At 59.6% G+C, this 22,918-nt stretch overlaps 1 protein-coding gene across 1 annotated transcript; it reads left to right on the top strand.

Annotated features, from left to right (window-relative positions):
* Window positions 1–327: 327 nt before the first annotated feature.
* On the top strand, window positions 328–14,678 carry LOC124989762 (solute carrier family 22 member 1-like). The gene is made up of 8 exons (XM_047559757.1): window positions 328–1,513; window positions 6,361–6,464; window positions 6,869–7,023; window positions 9,180–9,348; window positions 10,601–10,715; window positions 10,909–11,015; window positions 13,647–13,861; window positions 13,985–14,678. The coding sequence occupies exons 1-8, from the start codon at window positions 1,103–1,105 to the stop codon at window positions 13,993–13,995; spliced, it is 1,287 nt and encodes a 428-aa protein (XP_047415713.1). The 5' UTR covers window positions 328–1,102; the 3' UTR covers window positions 13,996–14,678.
* Window positions 14,679–22,918: the final 8,240 nt, after the last annotated feature.

Raw genomic sequence — 22,918 nt, 5'->3', positions numbered from 1 at the left:
GGCTGCTTCATCTGTTGGAAAGGCTCTGCACACTCGAGGCGTGAGCACGGGAGGCAGGCATGGGGCCACCTGCGGTAGCCTGGCTTATCCTTCTCGTCTCCCTTCTCCCCTGCTCTGTCCCCTTGCCTGGTAAGGTGCATGTCAGGCAAAGGGGCAGTGTCAGGGGCTCCCTGGGCCCTGCTGGCTGCGGTCACTGCTCTGGTGATTGTCCCTTTGCCTGTGCTGACAGACTGGCTGCTTGCAGTGGAGACTGCCCGGCTCTGTGGCCCACAGCCTGTCATGGCCCTGGAAATGTAGAGGGACTCGGTAGATGTTTGTGGAGTGAACCAAGGACCCAGCAAACGAGCTGGTGACAGGTCTGCAGGGCAGCGGGACCGTAAGAGCCTGCGGCTCCACCGTGAACACTGACAGTGGCTTGGCCCCTCGGCCACTGTTCTCCCAGTTGGGGGGGGGGGGTGGCACCGCCTCCAAGGCTGTCACCAGGGGTTTGACAGCACACGTCTTGGTGCGAGGCTGGCCTTTCTGACGTGGATAGTCACCGAGTGACCTGTACTTCTTCATTGCCCCCTTTGCAGTGAGTTTCTGGTCCCACGTCCCCTGAGCCCAGCAGAACTGAGGCCTGGAGAGCCCGTCCCTGTGCACTGCGGGCTCCGGAGAGGTGTGCTGGGAGGCGGGCCACGCCGACCGCAGCCGCCCCGGTGAGGGACTGCGGGCTGAAGACAGGACAGTCACTTTGCCACCTTGGACTTCTCTGGGGTCTAGACATTTCCTAGTAGATGACCTCTTTGGAAAGGCTGGTGGTGAAGGAGGCCCCTGGCCTGTCCTCTCCTGCTCCGCGGGTGAACCCAGGGCTCCCAGGGCTGGCGCTGGGCTGACCGGTTTCCCAGCGGAGCAAACAGTCGCGGCCTCGTGCCTCCCCCTGGCCTCACATCAGCACTGTGGGGCCAAAGGTCATTGCGCGTGGGTGGCTCCCAGGTGTATCGTGCCTGGGCAGAAACTGGATTTCAAGCCACCCATCTCAAAGTACCTTCAATGAGACACTGAAGGCAGCCACGGTGGCCCAGAGCAGGTCTGGCCAGCTTGGCGAGTGTGCCGACCAGCCATGCCCACTGTGGACGCCGTCTTGGAGCAGGTCGGGGAGTTTGGCTGGTACCAGAAGCAGGTCTTCCTGAGCCTGTGTCTGATCTCCACGGCCTTAGCCCCCATCTACCTGGGCATCGTCTTCCTGGGCTTCAGCCCCCCGCACCACTGCCGGAGCCCCGGGGTGTCCGAGCTGAGCCGGCGATGCGGCTGGAGCCCGGCGGAGGAGCTGAACTACACGCTGCCCGGCCTGGGGGCTGCGGGCGAGGCCTCCCTCCGCCAGTGCATGCAGTACGCGGTGGACTGGAACCAGAGCAGCCTCGGCTGCCTGGACCCTCTGGCCAGCCTGGCCGCCAACAGGAGCCAGCTGCCACTCGTCCCCTGCCAGCACGGCTGGGTGTACGACACTCCCGGCTCCTCCATCGTCACCGAGGTAGGCGTGGGTTCTGTGTCTGGGGTGATGTGGAGGATTCAGGGACAGGCCGGAGATGGACGGAGCCGGTCCAGCCCTTACGTCAGGCAGGAGGGCAGCGTCTTGCTCCTTGTGCGTGCCGCGGTGTCACGCTGTGTCCTGGCCTGCCGCATTCTTTGCCTCGAACTCTGGGAGGAGGAGAGCTGAGACCCTGGGAGCGCACGGAGCAGGTGCACTGAGGGCTGAGATTCTACCGGGCGCTTAGGGGTCTCTACTCCTGCCCCACCTGCTTCTCCCGAGCCTGCAACTTCACTTCTGTGCTCCCCCATGGTTGCTATTGTGAAACCCTCCACTCGAGTGGTGACAGGTCACCTGAATGATGGCCACTGAGATGGAGTGGCATTGCCTTGCCTTTGCTTGATCTCAGACATGCTCCTTATAAGCTGAGCATCACTGGGTAAGTTACTCAGCCTCTCTGAGTCTTCCTCATTAAACTGGTGTCATAAGAACTTGCCTCACTTGCAAGATTCAGCTGAGAACTGCGAGGGCACTGGCCAGATATCAACGCGTCATGCTTTGGGGTCCTGCATGTCCTGGGGGGCAGGCAGTGGTGTCCCAGGGGCCTTGCTTGGATGATTTAATTGGTTCTTTGAAAATTTTGCTTTGAGAATCTTTTAGTAAAAAGGACCACAAGAGTTTTTTCCTTTTATGGATCTTCTGTGGGCTTGCCAACTGGAAAAGCCACAGGCCAGGCCAATTCAGAGGCCATGAGCAATGGCTTGGCTTTGGTGAGGACGTCATGCACCCAGAACCGGGGGTAACGCCTTGCAGGCCCCTCCCTAACACTGTCCGTCACCACCCCGCCTGCTCCAGGGCCTCTCGGTCTCCTTCTTCCTTCCATCCCTTTCCTTGGTGGTCAACACATCCGGGGCTCTTCCTGGAGGAAGGCCGTGTCCCGCCCCCTGACCTGGCCAGTGCTCTGCCTGCTCAGCTGGAGCAGCTGCTCTGTGTGCTGCTGAGCAGACGCCGGTCTCTGAGGCATCCCGTGTGGCAGCTGAGTCACCTGGCTCGCCTGCCCGGGATGCCCCGCTCTGGGACTCAGAGCAGACCACGGTGGGGACCTGTCTGTTGTCCGGGACCAAGACATCTGCTCGCAGGGACCCGGCCAGTCACTGGTCCAGTTGCTCGTCCGTCTGCTTTCCCCTGGGCATGCTCCGGGCTCCCCCTCTGTCCCAGCCCTAGGAGTGACACCGAGGGGACGGAGGAGTAGTTGTGCGGTCCCCTCAGAGTCTGCAGTCTCAGAGGGCGTGGTGGGCACGAGACCACGTCTGCTAGGGGTGCAGGGTGCGGGCTGGGGGGCTGGGAGGAGGGAAGCGCCCCCGCCGAGCTGCGCCCGGCATCTTCCCAGCAGGCCTCGGGGCATTTTGGCCGGCGAGGCGGGGGCTCGGCGGTTAGTCAGTCCAGGCCTGGAGAACACTGGAGGCAAGGGTCAGGGTCGGCAGACTTGCGCTGCCTCCAGGGAGTTGTTAAGTCGATTCCAACGGCAGCCTCTCGCCTTGGGGTCATCGTATGGCATCCTTAGGGTTCCCCGGAAAAATACGGAGGCCCCTGTTATAGTTTAACTTCAGAGAGTAGAATTTATTTTTTTAAAACTTTTGGAGTCTTGCTATGTTGTCTAAGCTGGTCTCAAACTCCTGGAGTCAAGTGATCTTCCTGCCTCAGGCTCCCGAGTAGCTGGGACTGCAGGCATGGACACTGGACCTAGCTAGAGGGTTGTACGTTTGTTTTTTAGGATAATTATATGCTGGATATTGCATGATATTTTATATTGATAACTGGGGTTGGGAATGCAAATGTTGCATGGAATATATTTATACTAAAAAGATTATTGCTTATCTGAAATTGGGATTTAACCAGGCACTCCGTATTTTTATTTACTACATCTGGCAAAACTACCTTAGGGCCTTAGGGTTTGGTCTTATTTAAGCAAAGGGAACAAGACACTCCTAACTAGACCCACTGAATGGTCTAGAAGCAGGTTGGTGGTAGGATCTGAGTCTTCACAAGGAGATGCAGGAGGCGGCCAGAAAAAGAGCCCAGACAAGAAATGTCAATCAACATGACATGATGAAACGATGACATGCTACAAGCGTGTGAAAGTGGCTGTGGGTCAGAGAGAAGGAGGGGACCGTTTGGCTGAGGGTTCTGGCCTGAGCAGGCAAAGGGAGCCACTTAGCACTGGGCTGAGGACCCAGGAGAAGCAGCAGCTTGACCAGGTGAAGAGGTGATGCGCTCAGGCCACAGAAAGGAGCAGAGGGGACAGAGGCAGGGGGCAGAGGTTTTGTAGAAGACATCAGCTACGTGTGGGGAAAGAGGGGCCTTCGGATGACCCCAAGAGCTAGGGTCCCAGGACTGTGCCCAGCAGGGACAGTGGGGAGGAGCCACTTTCAGGAGCATGTCCATGGTGCTGGCCTGAGTCTGCTGGGTGCTGGGACTCGTTTGCAGGAGGCAGTGGAAGTGCAATGGAAACCAGCCCCGGACGGTTTTAATCTCCTTCCAGCTGCTCTCAAACTGCCCTCTCCTCGCTCCTCATCCTACAGCGAACGGGTTCCTGTGGGATTGACTGCGGTCGTTCTTTCTGTAGAACTAATTTTTAACCTAGTGTTGCCTTGGACGTTGGCACTGGCTTGGGCAGGAAGATGAGTGACCTTGTTTGAACAGCAGGTTCAATTCCCACTCCAAGGCCTGGGGCCCAGGGTCACGAGGACCCCTGGGCAAGGGGCGTGATGTCCCCTGGCCTTTGACTCCCTGTCGGGAGGGTCTGCTCTGTGCCTGGCTTCAGCCACAGCCCCACCCAGCCCAGGCATGAGAAGGGGTGGTCAGGCCAGTGCACCCGGCCTGCCTCGGCCTGCGCGGCCCCCTGCATTCCCCCTGTGACCACAGAGAGGGATTTGAGCGAGGGCCTGGGTGGTTCTTGAGAGGAGGCAGTGGACAACAGCGCCCTGTGCTGGACAGGGTGGCCAGGCCCTGGTGCAACCCCAGCAGGAACAGTGACTGGGCTGAGGGCACCTGTCTGGCCCTGCCCTTTGTGCCACCCGGGCCTCTCTGTGGGCCAGGCCTGTGTTTGCAGGGTGCACACGTGAGCCTGGGTGGGGTGGAGGGCTGGCTCGGGAAGGGGGGAGTCGCCGTCCCTGCAGGGGCTCGGGGACTCATCCCCCTCGTGACTCGGCCGAGTCCGTCCTTGTGGGCGGCAGGATCAGAAGTGAGACGGAAACAGACCACTTGCTCCAGCCCAGGGGGCCGTCTGGCTGTGTGCGCGGTCCCAGGCAGGGAGGCCATGGAGACTTTCAGGAAGGGGACGGGGCAGCTGACGGAGGCACAGACTTGCAAAGACTGGATTGAAATCAGAAGGGCGGCCAGAAGGGACGAGAGAGGCCAGGGGCCATTGTCCTGGCTGACATGGGGGAAGTTCAGGCAGACCCTTGGTAGTTGGAGACAGACCTGGGACAGCCAGTAACACCAGGGATGGCCTCTCCTGCATTCCGACGGCAGAGCCCCTGGCGTCAGGAAAACCAGGGGCTGCACAGCTGCAGAATGACACCCTGAGAGGGTCACCCGGGGGAGGGCCCAGGGCAAGGTGTGCTTCAGGTCGCATTTTAAAGGAAATTTTAAACGTTGGATTGGTGGAGGGGATGAGCGTGACACTGAGCAGCATCTCGTCACTCCCACGGGACAGGACAGCTGACGGCCAGGCTCCCGTTGGCTCCTGCGAGTCGGTGTAAAGAGGAGTCCTCACTGTATTGCAGAGAACGCGTCGCTCGGGCCGAGGGCTCCTCAGCCAGTCAGAGGCGCTGGCCGGGTTCAGCCTCAGGCTCCGAGTGTCTGACCGAGGGCAGCTCTGGAGGTGGGCGGCGTGATAAATAAAACTCCTTAAAGTCAGTGAGACCCCTTGGGGCTCACAGGTGAGACAGGACAGGTGCACATGCCTGATTCTGATGGGGACCATGAAGCTCCAAGTTGCCCATGACCTGTTGCCATCCCACACCCCAGTGTCGCTTTGTCTGCTGGAACCACGAGCCGGAAGCCCGCAGAACAGAGAGGGAGACTGGAGAGAAGGAGGCCCAGGAAGGGCCCAGCTCCTGCCTCCCACCCTCAGGCTCCCGGAGGCTGCCCCTCTGTGGGCCTCACTCAGCTCTAAAGTGGCAGTGGTCCCTGTGCATGTGCCAGCGTCACCCTGTGCCCTGGGGGGGAGGTCCCATCCCCTGCTTTTCTCCCTCTGGGCTCTGGAGTCAGGCGCCTCCGCTTCCGCTACCCCTCCTCCCCCTCCTCCCCCTCCTGCCTCCCTGCTCCGTCACCTCTGGCCCTCGGAGTCTCCTCCCACTTCTCCGACTCACTCCTGACACTGGAGCCCCATCTCACCTCCGTCTGCCCCTCCCTGCCAGAACGTCCCCTGTCACTGGGGGAACTTGTCTGATTAAATTCACGAAGGATCCTCAACTGGCTCTGGGAAACATCTTGTGTTTCTTTTGCTCCATTTCTTTCGGGGAAAGCCGTCAGCTTGCTTTCTTTCTAGAGAACTTAAGGCAGCCACGTCTCCTGAGCAGGCCTATCTGTTTCTGCTCCTTTTCCAAAGTCATTGTGTCCTTTGATGGTCAACTGTGAATGGCAAAGCACCTGACCACAGCTGCTGTGGCTAACGTCCCTTTGAGGGCATCAGAGACTGGCATGTGCTGAAGCTGGCTGTCTCGAGTCTTAAGAAGCTGTGCTGAGGGACCGCCTGAGGCTGCTCGGGGGCCTGGCCTGTCTGGGGGAGGGTGGAACGTGTGGTTCTGGCTCACGCGACCTTCTGTTCTGGGTCTCGCGGGCAGTTTAACCTGGTGTGCGCGGACGCCTGGAAGGTGGACCTCTTTCAGTCCTGCGTGAACCTGGGCTTCTTCCTTGGGTCCCTGGGCATCGGCTACATTGCAGACAGGTGCGTGGAGCCTGCCACTGTCAAGTCCCCACCATGACAGGAGAGGGTTGGGGCAGGGGTGGAGGACGTGGCCACTTGGAGCCCCTTGCAGAGGGTGGTGGAGAGGGGACATGGAGGCAGCTTTGGGCTGCCATGGGGCTGCCTGGTGGGGAAAGGGGAAGCCAGGTACGGCGCAGAGATGGGACAGGGGCCGAGGGAAAGGGGAGCAGGCGAGGTGTGCTGCAGGCTGTGGGCCGAGCGGTCATCTGGAGAAGGGGGAGGTGGCCAGGAGAGGCTCCTGGGGCTGCAGCGAGGGGAGTCCCCCTCAGACCCAGAAGCCTGGCGGGCGAGGCACAGGGGTGTCAGCAGGCAGGGGGCTGGTGTGGCCGCCTGCTCAGCCCCCGCCCGCCTCCTTGTCTCCACAGGTTCGGCCGCAAGCTGTGTCTCCTGGCGACCTCGCTGGTCATGGCCCTGTCGGGCGTGCTGACAGCGGTGGCCCCCGACTACACGTCCATGCTGCTCTTCCGCCTGCTGCAGGGGATGGTCAGCAAGGGCAGCTGGATGTCTGGCTACACCCTGAGTAATCCCGGGGCCGAGGGCTCCCTGGGTGCAGGGCGGGTGGAGCCCGTGAGGGGCCGGGCGGGCTCTCAGGGAAGGAGCCTTCAGGGTGGAGGAGCTGGGGTCGCTAACCGAGTGTCCAGCGACAGGGCAGGCGAGGGGTAGTGTGGCCTCCTCCTCTGTGGCTGTGGGTGGGGGCGCAGGGAGCTGAGGGTGGGAGCGAGTTTTCACTTACGCGTGAAAGAGCCGGCCACCCCTTGAAAGACGTCCAACCCGGCGGGTTTAAAGGACAATCCAGAGTCAGGAGGGAAACGACAGAAGAGACAGACGTCACGGGTTACGTCACGGGTTTTCAAAAATCGAGGTGTAAAGCGGCGGGAGTGGCCGACCTCGTAGCTGTTCCTCTTACTCCGCGATGGGTGAGAACGGAGGCAAGCGCGCCGCCCGTGGAGGAGAGCGGAGCGAAGAGCCCGTGGGTCTCCCGGGCCCTTGGGTGGCGCACGGCAGGCCAGGAAAGCTAACCCACATTTTTGCTTCTTTAAGTAAAAAGCAGCAGCCTGGCTGGTCATCTCTAACACTGATGCCCTAGCGCTTGGCCTTCTGAGGGCAGGTCACGGGGCCAGGAGAAACCGTGCTGCCTTGGGAAACCACGACGAGCTGGGGTTTCGTTTGGTTAGTTCAGTGACATCCTGTGAGCTCCCTGTGCACTGTGGGGTACGTGGATCAGAGGAGTAGCTTGGGCAAAACCCACGCTCCAGCACTGAGCAGCTGTGTGACCTCGGGCGAGTGACATAAGCTCTCTGTGCCTCAGAAACTTCAAAATGGAAGTAACAATGGTGCACTCTTCCTGACAGGCTCAGGCCAATGCCTGCCACACAGACGCCTCTCTAATCGTCACTGATGCTTTGCTTGGCAGGCAGTGGTAGGGGCTGGGGTGCTGAGATAAATAAGGCTTCCTTCCCACCTTCAGGAGCTCAAGGGGATGCGTGGGGCAGGTGCCAAAGTGGGCTTTTACCCTGGATAAAGGAAGAGCCTTAGGAGACTTCCGTTCCTTGATGGGCTTCCCCACTTGCTCCGGACACGCACTCCCTGGTTCTCCTCTTGCTTGCTGGAAGCTCGTTCTCATCTCTTTTCTTGGCTCCTGATTTACATGTCAGGACCCCAAGGGCCCAGGATGTGACCCTCCTCCATCCCAGACCTGCTGCGTCCACAGACCCTCACCCCCATAGGCACAGTGTCCACCCCGGTGGCTCAGGCCACACAGGTTGCCGTCAATGCCACGTCCCCCTTTTGCTTCACACTGCTCCAATCCATTTGCAAATCCCAAATTGGCTTTATTTCCCAAATACACAAGACCCCCACCCGTGTCGTGGCCTCTGCTGGCCCACAGTACCACCATGGCTCCATCTCCAAATGGGCACCCTGGCTGCAGCTACGGCCAGCTGCCAAGTGAGCCTTTAGAAACAGATGGTGGCTCGCGGTTCTCCTCTGTCCATGCAGCTTTCCAGAAAGAGGCAGAGTTCTCGTAAGGCCCCAAGACCCCACAGGATCGCCCCCAACTCAGACCTACTTCCCAGCCTCCACACTCTGCCCCTGCGACCCCCAGGATCTCCACAGCCTGCCTCCAGACCTTGGGGTATTCCCGCCACCTGGCCTGCGCTGTCCAGTCATCTGAACGGCTGCCTCTCCCACCTCCTCCCCGTCTCCTCCAATTCTGTCCATGTGACCCGCCACCCCCACGCTCCTGATTTCCCTCCTTCATTTTGCTGCTTGTCCCCCCTTGGCACAGATCACACTCCAACCTAGTATGTAATTTAAATGTCCCTCCCGTGGGCTGCCGGCCATTAAGAGCGTGAGGCCCCTCCTGCCCTCGAAGCCTCTCAGCACCCACAATGGCCCCAGCCCCAGTGGATGCTCACCTGGGCGAAGCCGCTGAACACTCCTGGCCCTGAGAGAGTCCAGCTCGGCTGGCCGGAGCCTCTAGGGGAAGGTGTGGGAGGAGAGGAACGTGGAAGGTAAGTGAGGAGCCAGAGGGAGGGGCGGCTTGGGGAGGAGGAGAGATGGAGGCCACGCAGGGAGGAGCTGGGAGCGGGCCAGCCAGGGCCTGGGAGAGGAGGGCCGAGGGGAGACTCTCGGCCCTGCTTCCCCTGGGAGCCAGTGGCGCCTTCTCTGTTTCAGTCACGGAGTTCGTGGGCTCGGGCTACAGGAGGACGGTGGCGATCCTGTACCAGGTGGCCTTCTCCGTGGGGCTGGCGGGGCTCTCTGGGCTGGCCTACGCCATGCCCCACTGGCGCTGGCTCCAGCTGGCCGTGTCCCTGCCCGCCTTCTTCTTCCTGCTCTACTACTGGTAATGCCCCCCGCGAGCCAGCAGGGGCTGGCACAGCTTTCCGCTCCACGTCCTGTCTGCCCTGGGGCCAGCTCAGTGGGGCAGAGGGCCCATGTGACCCCTGCTGCCACACAAGACCCCCATCCCCACCTGCCAAGGGGCCCTGGTGTCCACACGCCTGACGCGGAGCTGTTTCTGGAGACTGCGTACGGGCCTTGTGTGCCCTTGGGCTGTCCTGGTACTGCCAGATGACCCGATGACATCGGGAGCTGTCCTTAGATAGAGCCGTCAAGCTCACACCCCCTAGATGGACCGGAGCAATGCGACGAGTCAGACGAAAGTCCAGGAGCCTAGTGCCGCCTGCCCCGCCTGGGCTTTCAATGTGCACCTCGCGGGTACGCGAGGCCAGCCACCCGCACTGAGCTGGCCGCGGGGGTCCTTCTCCTGCCGGCTGAGGAGGCAGCTTTCCAGGGTTGCCCCACAGCCTGGGGACATCTTGGAGAGGACCCGCCTGTGGTGCCTAGACCATGGAACAGGGTCGTTTTGCCACCAGGCTCCGCCTCCTGCAGCCCTGTGAAGCTCGGGCGCCGGCTCTGGGCGCCTCCACTCACTTCTCCCCGTCATCTACACAGTGATGCCGGCGTCCACAAGGCCCTGACCCGGCCACAGAGTAGGGTCTGATCTTGGTTGAATCGATTTATGGAAGAATGATTAGAAGGGCTGCCCAGGGTAGTGTGTCCCTGGGAGGCGTGGACACTGGGTCGCTGTCCAACTGTCCAAACCAGGCGCTGCTCTTAAGGGCTGTGGGCAGCTTGCAGGGTCTGGAGGGAAAAGCAGCTGGGGCCAGGAGGGCAGAGGAAGCGACAGAGGGGAATATCTTATCTGTGCATCTCTGCCACAGTTCTTCTCTGTGGGGCACTGGAGTGGACCCAGCCTCTCTAATCAAAAGCTGGTCCTGAGCGTTGCACAGTGATGGCCGGAAGGTCTGGGGACCCTGCTCCTGGAGAGACGGGCCCTGCCCCACAGAAAGAAGACCAATGGGGAGCTGTGGTCCCTTCTCTCTGTGACTCTTAGCAGGTGGACCTGAGTATGAGGGACCCTCAGAGCTCATGACGGGACCACACGGGCCAGCACACGATGGCCCTGGGCCTCATTCACCAGCAGCTTGAGGAATCACAGTCCCAACCTGGGGAGGGGGTGGCACCCTCTCCTCAGCGTTTTAAGTCAGGTGAGTTCTGGGGCAGTGCCACCTGGTGATGCCCCGTGTCCCCAGGTGCGTGCCAGAGTCTCCCCGGTGGCTGCTGTCACAGAAGAGAAACACTCAGGCGATGAAGATAATGGCCCACATCGCCCGGAAGAACGGGAGGTTGCCTCCGGCTGACCTGAAGGTGGTGGAGCCAGGATGGCATTCCTCACTGTGCGGATTTGGGGTGGTGCGGGACGTAGAAGATGCTCCTGGGGGTCCCTGGGGAAGCCGCAAAGCTGTGCTCGTGGTCAGGGCGTGAGAGCCAGCAGTGACCGTGGCCTACCCAGGGGCTGTCCGGCTCGCAGCTCAGTGGGTGATGATCTGTGTCCCCCTAGATCCTCTCTCTCGAAGAGGATGTCACTGAAAGGCAGAGCCCTTCCTTCATGGACCTGCTGCGCACGCCCAACCTGAGGAAGCGCACCTTCATCCTGATGTACCTATGGTGAGGCCCTCGCCCTCTGCCTGGCCGGACCCCTGAGCTGCCCCGACAGGGGGTGCAAGAGGGAGTGCAGAGCATCGTTCAGGTGCAGGAAGAGACGGGCGAGGAGCAGCCTCCGTACAGGGGTCGCGCACAGAGCTCTGGCGGAGGCCTTGTCCCCGGGGAAAGCCCGCTGCGGAGGGAGGATGGTTAGGGTGAGAGCGGCGCAGGGAGGAGTCCGGCCGCCTCAGCTGCACGAGCCTCCTCTGCGAGCAGCAGCCAGGCCTTGGTGGAAGGTGGGGGAGCCTCAGTCCCTCTCCCCACAGTTGCTCTCAAAGAGGAAGGACGTCACTGGAGCTCAGAACCCTCTCAAGCCGAGCCCTTCCAAGGGGAGACGCCTTTCCTTCCTCACATCTAAAAACTTACGGACCCACTTGAGGGTCTCTGTGCTTCCTTTATCCATTGGTCAGAAAACGCCCGCCCACACGTGGGCTCACCCGCTTGCCCTTGCCCACGCCTGCCCCTCTTCCACTTGCTGGCATGAGAAGGGGCCTCAGCCTGTTGGATCAACTCTTCAACATGGGCCTGTCTCCTCAAAACAAAGCGATCCTTCAGTTGCTCTCTGACACCCGGGGCCCAGCAGCCAGACCCTGGGTCGCCCCCTTTAATGGGGGCAGTTCTGCCTCCCAGTTAGAGTTGCTGGCACTGCCACGTAAGGTTCTATTGAACCAAGAGTTGACCTAGTAGGGCAGTGCCTGGCGCATGGTAGGCGCTCAGTAAATATTTGCTGAGAGTTGAATGAAACACTGCTGTTCCACGGAATCCATCAAGTTCGTTAGACTTGAACTCACCTTGCTCTGCCCAGCCCTGGGGTCCTGCACCTGACCACACAGTGAGCCCTTGCAAAGCTGGGGCAGCTGGTGGGTTTCTGTGACGCTCGTGTCTGGTTCTGCAGCCTCTCTGTGTGGAGCCTGCAGATAGAAAGTTATTTGCTCACCTGTACTGACCCGGCTTTCCCTCGACCCCGACCACCCCACCACCCAGGGTGGCACTGGGTGCCTCTGTTCTCTTATACCCACCCCGATCCAGGCACATCTGGACACTGGCTACTGACACCCTCCACAGACTGCCTAACCCACTGGGAATTGAGCCAGGTTCCTTTGGTGGCCTGCCAGTGCGCCTTACATGATCAGGCCCCCGACGCCTTCTCCCCCCGTCTCCCTCTGTCCCCACCTGCTTCTCTTCCTTACTGCATGCACCTGGGGTCTCTGCCCACCTCCTGGCTGTTTCAGTCTCTGACTCAGCGTCCTCATCAGCAGTAGGAGCAGTGACGGTGTTTAGCTCACAGGTGAATTAAAGACAGGATTTGCGTAGCGCTCTGGGAACAGAGTCAGGCATAGATACAGGAAATGCTCCTGAGCACAAGGATTTTCGGTTGCTGTTGTTTTAATATGTTCATGCAGTTCAGGGTCCTGCCTGAAGGTGGCAGCCCTGCTTATTTGTCACCTGGTGAGTCCACAGGCAAATCCAAGTTGCGCATTCTTTTCCCTTAAGCCATTTCACCAGCAGGATGGGACGGTTCCACCTGACTGACCGAGTGGCGCGGGTGGCTGGGTTCTCTGAACTGAGTTGCATGTGCGTGCCTTCCTTTTTTGTTCTTTTGACCCTTTTATTCAATCAGTAGTGATTTGGGACAAGAAAAGAAAGCACCTCAAGGCTCCTCTGTCGGAGGCTATAACACAAGGGGCACATTAATTAGGAGCAGCAGGTGCCACCTCAGTTTGGGGGCTCACCCGCAACTTGCTGGGACAAGACCAGGATTTCTTATTGACCAAAATCTCATTGAACAATGTAGACACAGATTCGATCTAAGATGTCTCTACTTTCCAAAACGATATCTCTCCAAAGTGACACACAGCAGCCTCCGAGACTGGGCTGGAGAGTGGGCGGTTTGGGCAGGCCCTCCGTCTGTGTGCGTGTCCTGTGACGTGCAGATAGAGGGCCCTGAGGGGTGTGGTACCGGGAGCACCCTGTCTTGGGCTCTGGATCCTTGACCTTGGAAAGATGATGATGATGACGATGATGCTAACATCGAAAGCCCATTTTCTCTGTGTACCTACTGTGTGCCAGGAATTCTAATGGGCACTTTTGTCCATTAACTCAGTGAATGCTTGAGACAAACTCAATGTGTCAGAGACTCTTATTATCTCACTTACAGATGAGAGAACTGAGGTCCAGAGAGGTCAGTGAACTTCCTGAAGGTCACACAGCTTATGAAGCAGTGTAATGCCTGAAACTGCTTGCTCACGACTGCCTTCTCCTGCCTGCCTCTTTGGGAGCCCGTTGGCCTGTTAGAGGAGGCTGGGCATGTGTCGTGCTGGGAGAAGTGTCAGATGTCTAAGAATGCCGTGCATGGCAGCAGCCCTTGTTTCTATCCCCAGGGGCCTCGGGGGTGTGAGGCATCCTCTCGCTTCATGAAGAAATTTCTCTTCAGGGCCCTTCTATGGCACCCTTCCTGAATTTCGCCCTCTTTTTGCATTGTTCTAGAACATTCTATGCCAAGTGACACACGTCCCTCCAGCAGGCGGGGCGCCCTCCCTGGACGGCTCCTCCTGTGCGGGGCTTGCCTCTGACTTGGACCCTGCTTTCGCCCAGGTTCACCTGTGCCGTGGTCTACCAGGGCCTGGTCATGCACATGGGGGCCACCAGCCGGAACCTCTACCTGGACTTCTTCTACTCTGCGCTGGTGGAGTTCCCAGCGGCTCTTGTCATCCTGGTCACCATTGACCGCGTCGGCCGCATCTACCCGTTGGCCGTGTCCAACCTGGTGGCCGGGGCAGCCTGCTTGGTCATGCTGTTTACCTCACACGGTGCGTTGCCCCTCGTCTTCGTCTTCCAGGGGACTGAGTTGTGGGCAGGGTGGAAACTCTTTGGCAAGACTGGAACCAGACGGGGCGTCACCTTCCTTCATGATTTCTTTTTAAAATTTTAAGTTGGGGAGTAACCAACACATAACGAGCGCTTTATAACTGCGTGGCCGGTAAGCCTGGGTTTGGGGACACCCGGGCGGCAGGGGCCAAATGCCCGCCCAGCACCCCGGGCGTCCCTCCCGCTTGTTCACACCAGGTCAGCACAGCCCTGCCCCAGGCGCCCGGCCTCTGGCCACAGATCAGCTCTGCCTGTCCCGAAGGGCACACGGCCCAGCCATGCGCCAGACGCTTCCTTTCCTTCTGTGTGCTCGGAGGTCCTCCTGTTGCTTCCAGTGTTTGTCCCTTGGGGGCAACGCTGGGGTGGGCGTCCTTGTGGCGGACCTGTGTCCCCGCTTCCCACGGGCACAGGGCTGTGGACACACTCGCTGGGCCCCGGGAGGCACAGTGTGGCTTCAGTCCACACCGCCCAACAGATTCCCCAGAAAAGCCAGACTCTCCTCCCAGCGGTGCTGCATGTCCCCTTTGCTGGGCCTCACCAGGGCCCCTCCAGGCCGCAGGTCTGCGGTTCTCACGGTCCAAGATGGAGCAGGCTGCGGGGAAAGTTAGGCAGCTCGGCTTCACTCGACTTGAATTCGAGAACGGACGCTGCCTTTGGCTTTCGTTGGCTCTGGAGATGTGAACGATGCAGGCAGGGCTGCTCCTTTCTCCTCCTTCACTGCTTGTGCCCTGCACTTGGTGGCTCTGGTGAGTCATGCCACCCGCCCTGTTGCAGGGAATTGTGCAAAACGTCTTGCGAAATCTGTATCATCTCTTTTTTCTTGTGGTGCTGAGGGTTGAACCCAGGGCCTTGTGCTTGGGAGGCCAGTGCTCTACCAACTGAGCTACATCCCCAGCTGCAAACTCTGTATTAAGAACCAGGCTGGAAGGTGAGAGATCAGAGGAGCGGGGGAGGAAAGCTCAGTGGGCAGGACAGAGAGGGAAAGAGCAGAGTGGGTCAGAGGGAGGGAGTCCCCCGTCCTCCCCACCTCCCACTCTCGGGACCCCTGGGTCAGATGGAGGAAGGGGCGGATCTTAAAAAGCGACAACTCTGAGCGCCCGAGGAGGGTGCTGAGGGCCCAGCCCACTCAGTCTTCGCAGGGCGGGGCCCGAGCAGCTCCTGCCTCTCTAGGCGTCAGAGACAGGCGGACACAGAGGCCTTGAAACGCTTCCTAGAGTGTGAGTGACAGTCACAGGATAGGGAAGGACAGGGCGGGGCCGGGGCAGTGTGTGGGAGAGGCTGGGCTGCTGTGGAGAAGGTGGGGAGGAAAGTAAGGGAATGGAGCCCTCGGCACCCGCTGGCAGGCTGGGTGGCGGCCTGGCTGTGCCGACCCTGGGATGAAGGGCCCAGGCTTGGGCTGCAGAGACACCTTCCTTAGACGGAGAAGCCCACTGAGGCTTTTGAGGTTGGGTTTGTCTCTCCTTGTATTTCCACCAAGAGGAGCTAGATTCAGTAGAAACTGTCACCATGCGACTTGGACGCTCCTGAAGTTGGGACAGGACTGTATGAACGGTTTCACTAGCGGTCACCCGGGGGGCCCACCCAGCTCGTCCCATCCTGCTGGAGACGGCTTGGGAGCCCCCGACTCTCCGAGCCAAGGAAGGAAGGTGGGTGCTGGAGGCAGCATGGCACCGTGCCCAGGAGCTGGGGAAGGAGTGGGGTGGCTTCAGGGGGCCTGGGACTTCTTCCTGGGCTCCAGATTCCTGTTCGATTTCGGCGTGGAGGCAGAGCGTCGGCAGCCCCACACACGGCGCCTTCACCTGACACCCTGGGGCTCCATCGCCAGGCACTTGAGCATGGCGGCCGACAGGCCAGGCCTCCCCACGTGGCCTCCCCACGTGGCCCGGAGGCCAGCACCAAAGCCAGGACGGGCTGGCTGCATCACCACCTGCGAGCCTCAGGTCCCGCTCCGGTGCCACCCCCTGTCACGGTGCCCCCCTCAGCAAAGGACCTGAGAACTGTGGTGCATCCTGTCGCCGTGGCCCTCCCGTTGCTTCGGTCCGGGAAAGTTCCTCCTTCCTTTAACTTCTGTGACCTTTACCCGGGAGGTCGCCTCTCCCCCACCACTGGAAAGAAGCCTGACTTGCTGGGCTCCACCTGGTGGCCTTGGGACTTGGTTGTTCAGGAGGGGTCTGGGGAGGACCTGGGTAGCTGCAGAATCGTTCTTGAACTGGGCAGCCCTGCTGGCAGGGTGTGTTCCACTAGCAGCATGTCCCCAGGGGCCCCATGCACACCCCTTGATCTGTGGGGTTTTAACAGATGTTCTGCCAAAGGCCGGAGAGGACCTGGGCTGAAATGGGCCTGGAAGACGCGCGACCGCAGCGGAAGCCTTTCTTGCTAGGACGTCTTTCCAGAGGTTTAAAGAAGAGCCTGCTGAGTACATGTGAAATTTCAATAGCAAAGGCATCAAGGAGCCTCCAAGAAGGAGAGTAGAGCGGGCAGTGCTGGGTAATCCTCCCCTGGGCAGGATCGGCTGTCACCGGAGGGCCACCGGGAGCAGTCGGTGGGCTGTCCCGAGAGAACACAGACGGTGCATGGAGAAGCTCTCAGCCTCGCTGACGGGAGCAAACGCGCTTTCGTCCTGTTGACTGAAAGATGGAAGAAACCTCGTGTGAGCGAGGACGTGCGGGGAGAAGAGGGGGTCTCGTAGGCTTTGGTGGAAACGCAACTCAATAGTCAAGGAAAAGGACACGGAGCTTCTCCAGAAATTAAAGCCAGAGCTGCCAGCAGCCCACATCTGGGTGCAGAGCCGAAGGAAGCGAAGTCGCAGTCTCCAGAGAGGCCCGCCGCCCGCCTGCCTCGGCCTGGACACGGAAACATAGCCACTGACGAGCGAATGGGTTAAAAGAAAAATGTGGTGTGTAAACAATCGGTGGCTACTAGTCAGCCTTTAGAAAGGAGGTTCCGCCACTTGCAGCAAAGAACGAACTTAGAGGACACTCCCAGGTGGAGTAAGCCAGACTCAAAGCCCATCCCAGGTGATCTCACCTGTGTGAGCGTGTTGGCTCTGAAAAGCCGAGAGCAGGACGAGGGGTCGGGAGGGGCGGCCCGGTGTGCAGGTGTGGCAGCCAACTTAGTGTGGCGACCAGTCACCAGCACTTCACGTGCGCTGGGCGTGTGCCGGAGGGTAGACCTGTGTCCTCACCCCCAGACGAGGTAATGAGGTGTGAACTGCCTCGACCGCGGGACTCGTTCCACAGGGACACGTAGTCGGCCATCGCTATGAATATGTCAGGGGCACCGGGATTGACTCGGGCACTCACCGCTGACCACACCCCCAGCCCTGTTTTGCGTTTTATTTAGAGACAGGGTTTTGCTGTTGCTGAGGCAGGCTTTGAACTCGCCATCCTCCCGCCTCAGCCTCGCGAGCTGCTGGGATTACAGGTGTGTGCCACCACGCCTGGCAAATATCTGATTTCTGTCTGTCCAGATGCCTCAATAAAGCTGGAAAAAAACAAAAAGACATCGAGGACTGAGAAGATCAGTATCTGCTGCCTCAGAACCCCCTCTCCCCACAAAGCCCCCTTCACCCCGAGTTCCCCTGTGGAGTTCTCTCGCTGGGTCAAGTTCCCCAAGCTTCAGCCTCAACAGCCACACTGCTGACGTCCAGGCAGCGACTGTCCACCTGGTGCTTCTGGCCTGTCCTTCACTTATTCCCCTGCATCTGAGCACCAGGGCATAGAGATGGCTACGGGCTCAATTGCATTTCCCCAAGTCATTTGTTGGAGCCCTAACCTCTAGGACCTCGGAATGTGACCTTATTCAGAGGGTCTGTGCAGAGTTGACCATGTTGTGAGGACATTGAGGACATAGGCTACTGTGACTGCTGTCCTCGTGGAAAGAGGAGAGTTACATAGAGACAGGTGGAGAGGGAAGACAACGTGAAGGGGCGGGAGAGGACGGGCGCCTGCCAGGCGGACAGGCCCGAAACACCGTCCTCCCTCAGCCCGGAAGAAACCAGGCCTGCCAGCCCCCCACCTAGGACTTCCAGCCTCCAGAGCTGGGAGGCTGTTCATCTCTGTTGTTGGAGCCCCCAGTGGGTGGCACTGTGTCATGGCAGCCGAGGAAGCAGGTCCAGAGGTGGCAGGCCCAAGGCCTGCTCTCCAAAGGGCACAGCCTGCAGCCGTGTGGTGACCCCATGCCGTGAGGAGCCTGGGGCCGTGGCCCTTGGCCCAGGCCGCCTCTGCCGTGCGCATTCACAGCTTCTCTGTCCCTCACGGCCCATTACAGTCCATTTCATTGGAATTCAATGAAAATGAGATGAGGAAAGTAATTTTCTTATCCATTCAAAAGATGGTGCCAAGTATCTTTTATCTGCCAGGTCACATGCTAGACACTTGGTGTAGGAAGAGAAATTGTGACCTTGCCTTCCCACCTGAAGCTCTGGGGGGAGGTGAGAAACCTCATTCCTTCTACCCTCGGTCCTCAGCTGCAGCCCCGGAACAACACAGATCAACGAGAGAAAGACAAGTCCACGGGCACACGCACGTGTACGTAGGTGGGAGCAGCTCAGGAGTCCACGGGCACACGCACGTGCACGGAGGTGGAGCAGCTCAGGAGTCCACGGGCACACGCACGTGCACGGAGGTGGGAGCAGCTCAGGAGTCCACAGGCACACGCATGTGCACGGAGGTGGGAGCAGCTCAGGAGTCCACGGGCACGCACGTGTACGTAGGTGGGAGCAGCTCAGGAATCCACGGGCACACGCACGTGTACGGAGGTGGGAGCAGCTCAGGAGCCCACGGGCACACGCACGTGTACGGAGGTGGGAGCAGCTCAGGAAGGGTGACAAAGGGGAGTTGGAGAGCTGGCTTGTGGCATCAACGAACAAAGCTGCAGAGAAGTGATAGGACGAGGGAGCATAGTTGGGGCTTCTGGGGTGGAAAACTGGAGGAAGTCCGTATGCACAGCAGTGCCTCTTACCTGTGGCTTTGCTTTCTGATTCAGTTACCTGAGGTTCACTGTGGGGTAAAAATACAAAGTGGAAAGTTACAGAAATAATTCTTAAGTTTAAAATAATTTTCATAACAGCCCATGGGCATAATTGTTCTATTTTATTATTAATATTCTTTAATTTAAAAGTTTATCATAAGTAAATACAGGAGAAAACAGTACCTGCGGAGTTTGATGCTGTTTGTGGCTTCAGGCATCCCTCCGTCCGTCGTGGACGGCCATATGAGCGACTCGTGGCAGAGGAAGGCTGGTCAGGCGGGCGTACTGTGCAGACCCTCTGGTGTCCTCTCCTCGATGACCAGGGTGTCGCAGTGTCTCTAGGGGGTGACTTTCGTCTATCTTAGGAAAGAGAGGAGGAAGGACGACCTTGAAAGTGGCCACCCTGCTGTAGGCAAGTGAGGAAGGGGAGGGCAGGGGTATTTCTCACATCTACCTCTCAAGGTCAGAACAATCCTTACGCCCGAGTGGCGTATCTGAGGGTGGCACAGTTTGGCATGTTCGGCAGGAGCTGATGGAACCAGGGTGCAGGGTCACACGTGCTCTCTGAGTCTTGGTACCACGGGACCGCTGTGACTGAGCGTGGAATTCCCTGCTGTGTCCGAGTTAGCCTGCCTGGGCTGCTGTAACGCAGTGGACACGGTGACCAACCCACAGACTTTTACTCCCTCGTGGTTCTGGAAGCTCTTCTCCGTTCCCTCCCAACAGTGACCCCTGCGAATACCCAGCCTCAGAGCACTGGATATGTGGCCAGAAGGGGTTCGGGAGGGAAGCGGGGATTGAACAGGTGGCTCTGGATCACGGGTGTGCTCGGTAAGTGGGGGCAGGAGCATCCTGGGAAGCAAGACAGATGCAGGCCTGTGAATCTAGAGAGGCAGGGACGCAGAGGTCGCCATGGCCTCAACTGGAGACCGCAGCCTGGCGGGGGTGACCCGCAGGACAAGGAGGCCATCTGTGCCAGTCCGTCAGTGAGGCCGGAGTGGGAAACGGGCATCTGACCTGGAGCAGCTGGGAGGGGGCCGGCTGTGTTGGGGACAGGTAGTGCCTTTGAGGGCCCCGGCTGAGACCCCACTGAGGGCTCCCCTGCTCCCCAGTTTCTCAGCAGCGTGTAACCCCCATCCCCTGACCAGCTGGAAGTGGAGACACTATTTTAGAAGAAGGTTCTGGTGTCAGGGATGTGCCCCACCACAGGGTCCCCAGGCAACCGCCCCCTCGCCCTCAGGATTGCTGGGTGGGCAGCGGGCCCATTCTGGGGCCAGCATATCTGTCCGGCAGCCCTGCCTCATGGTCCTTCAGGAAGAGACTGGTCAGCCCCATTGTGCTGATGGCTTCGCTGGAAGGTCCCCTGGATTCTCCAGGCAACGCCTAGAGTGGCCTAGGAGGCCCATGCCCTCCACACAGATCTGGGCTCCCTCCTCTCTTTCTAGGTCAGCGCGGCCTCCTCTCAGCTTTCTTAGCTGGTTCTATGCCTGTCTCTTCCCTGATCCCAGGAGGTGCCAAGTCCTGGAATCACATATCCTAGAACAGGAAGGATACTCACCGGGAATGTGGGAGTTTGGGCTGTTGTATGGGGAGTTCCGGGAAGCTGGTCACTGATGAGTGAATCGATTTGAGACGTGGCCTGAGCCAGCCACATGACATGGGGCAGGTGACCTGCTGTCTCAGTTTGTTTTATGTTATTACAACAAAATACCTGAGATTGGGTAAATTATAAAGAAAAGAGGTTTATTTTGGCTCATGGTTCTGAAGGCTGGGAAGTCAAAGAGCATGGTGCTGCTGCTGTTTCAGGTCACGTTAGACATCCAAAGTGTAATTGGGGACACGTAGAGAAGAGAAGGGACAAAGTGGGATGCTGTATACCAACCTGCTCTTGCAGTAACTACACTAGTCCCTTCCTGAGCGTGGAACCCCATGACCTAAGCACCTCTTAAAGTCCCATTGCCCTCCGTACGGTTGTTCTGGTATGGAACTCCAGCGTGGGTTTTGGCAGGGACCATCCACCTCCACAGCACAGCACTGCCCTCCTGGCTTGGTTTCCATGTGTAGCTAGTGGGCAGCTCAAGGAGTTGAGGGATCACAAGTGGCGCACTCACAGGGGTGTCGGGTCCTCAGTTGGTCACAGCCCCAGGCACGGGTCCCCCTGGAGGGTGCACTTGCTGGGAGTGTCGGCCATCCTTCTGGGGACCTGAGCAGGAAGAGGGGGAGCCCTGCAGGCGCTGCTGCGGTCCGAGCCACAGCTAGAGGGCCTGAGCCCACGGAGCTGGTGGGAGGAGCAGCTCCCTCCCAGGGCAGAAGGGAGCATCCCGGCCTGTGGGGTGGGGTCAGCGTTGAAAGCGGGCTCCGCAGCCTGGCTGCTTCCCCAGCACCTGCAGGGTGCCCTCCTGGGGCTTGGGCACTCTGGGCTTGGCAGCGGGGGCGGGTCTCCAGCTCTGCGCACTGGGCACCCAGCCTGCCTTTGGGGAGGGCCTTGCCTCTACCCTCCTCCCACCCGGCAGCAGCCCGCAGGCTGAGCACTTCCCAAGAAGACTCCTGGGGAAGGGGATTCAGAGAGGCGGCCATGCTTTTGCCCAAGCCAGTGTGGGTCTCTGGGCTTGAGGTGCCAGCTTCCAAGTGCCCAAGGAACAGAGGTGAAGAGCATACCCAGCGGTCTGTGTGCCTGCTTCTATTGCTCCTTTGTCACGCGAGGAACCAGGACCTGCCCCTATTGTCACGTGCCTCCTAGGACTGAAGGGTCCAAGTCCAGGGGTCTCACACCTGTACAGACCTGGCCCTAACCCAGTTTCTCTGGGAACTTGGGCTCTTTCATAAATCAGGCTCCCAGGAACTTGCCCTGGGGAGGCAAGGCCCCACGAGCTGCAGAGAGCGTGGGTCTGTTGGGGCTGCCGGGTTTCTCTGTGTAGAGTGTGCAGGAGCCTCAGGACCCAGTCGGCCCCAGGGATCCGAGGCAGGGAGCCCTGATGAGCTGGGAGGGGGCCATTCCAGGATGCAGGCCAGGGGACTCAACTGCCTGGTTCCACTCTGTCTCGTGGTCAGCAGACGCTTGCTCTGCATTTCCTGGGAGCAGAGCGTGGTGGCCCAGGCCGGAACCCTGGAGCTGGAGGAGTTAACCAGTGAGGTCACTTATGTCCCCCCACAGGCCAAAGAGCAGAGGAAGGGTCTGCCTGGGTGGCCTCCAACCCTGCCTTGCAGTGGAGACCCTGGCCTCGGAAGCAAGCCTGGCGGGGTGAGTGAGTGTGCAGGCCCGCTCCGCAAGCTCACCTGGAGCACAGCCACCCCCAGGCTGCACATGCGCTCTGATGCCCTGGGCCCAGGGTCACTAACGTGCCAGTGTGAGCCGTGCCCCATCCTGGTCTGCTGCTTCCTGTGGGTGGAGAGGGTGGCCACAGTGCAGATGCGCCCTGCAGCCAGGGTCCAGCCGGGGCTGTGGCCTCGTCATAAAGGCCGGTGTCGAGAAAGAGACACCGCGGAGCCTACACGGTGTGGGCAGGCTTCAGCCCCTGGGGTCGTGGGACTCAGGGTCTTGGTTTCTCACTGGTTTTTGGCCAGGGTGCCCTCAGCTCCTTGCCGTGGGCCTCCCAACAGGGCCACTTCCTTCCTCAAGCCCCAGAGCTTCTGCAGAGGTGCACGTTGCAATCCGTGTGTGTGTGTTCATGGGATTGAGCCCCGGAGTGCTCCAGCACCGAGCTGCACCCCACCTTTGTTTCTGTTGGAGATAAGGTCTCCACATGTTGCCCAGCCTGGCCTCCAACTTTTGGTCCTGTCTCAGTCTCCAGAACAGCTGGGACCATGGGCATGCATGTGCCAATGTGGATGCTGCAATCTCGCATGACGTAATCAAGGGGTCATCGTGACATTGGCTGCTTCATCTGTTGGAAAGGCTCTGCACACTCGAGGCGTGAGCACGGGAGGCAGGCATGGGGCCACCTGCGGTAGCCTGGCTTATCCTTCTCGTCTCCCTTCTCCCCTGCTCTGTCCCCTTGCCTGGTAAGGTGCATGTCAGGCAAAGGGGC

The sequence above is a fragment of the Sciurus carolinensis genome, chromosome 7, assembly GCF_902686445.1.
Source record: "Sciurus carolinensis chromosome 7, mSciCar1.2, whole genome shotgun sequence".
NCBI classification, from domain to species: Eukaryota; Metazoa; Chordata; class Mammalia; order Rodentia; family Sciuridae; genus Sciurus; species Sciurus carolinensis.
Note: the sequence above shows the minus strand (reverse complement) of the source record. Positions and strands in the feature narration are given on the sequence as shown.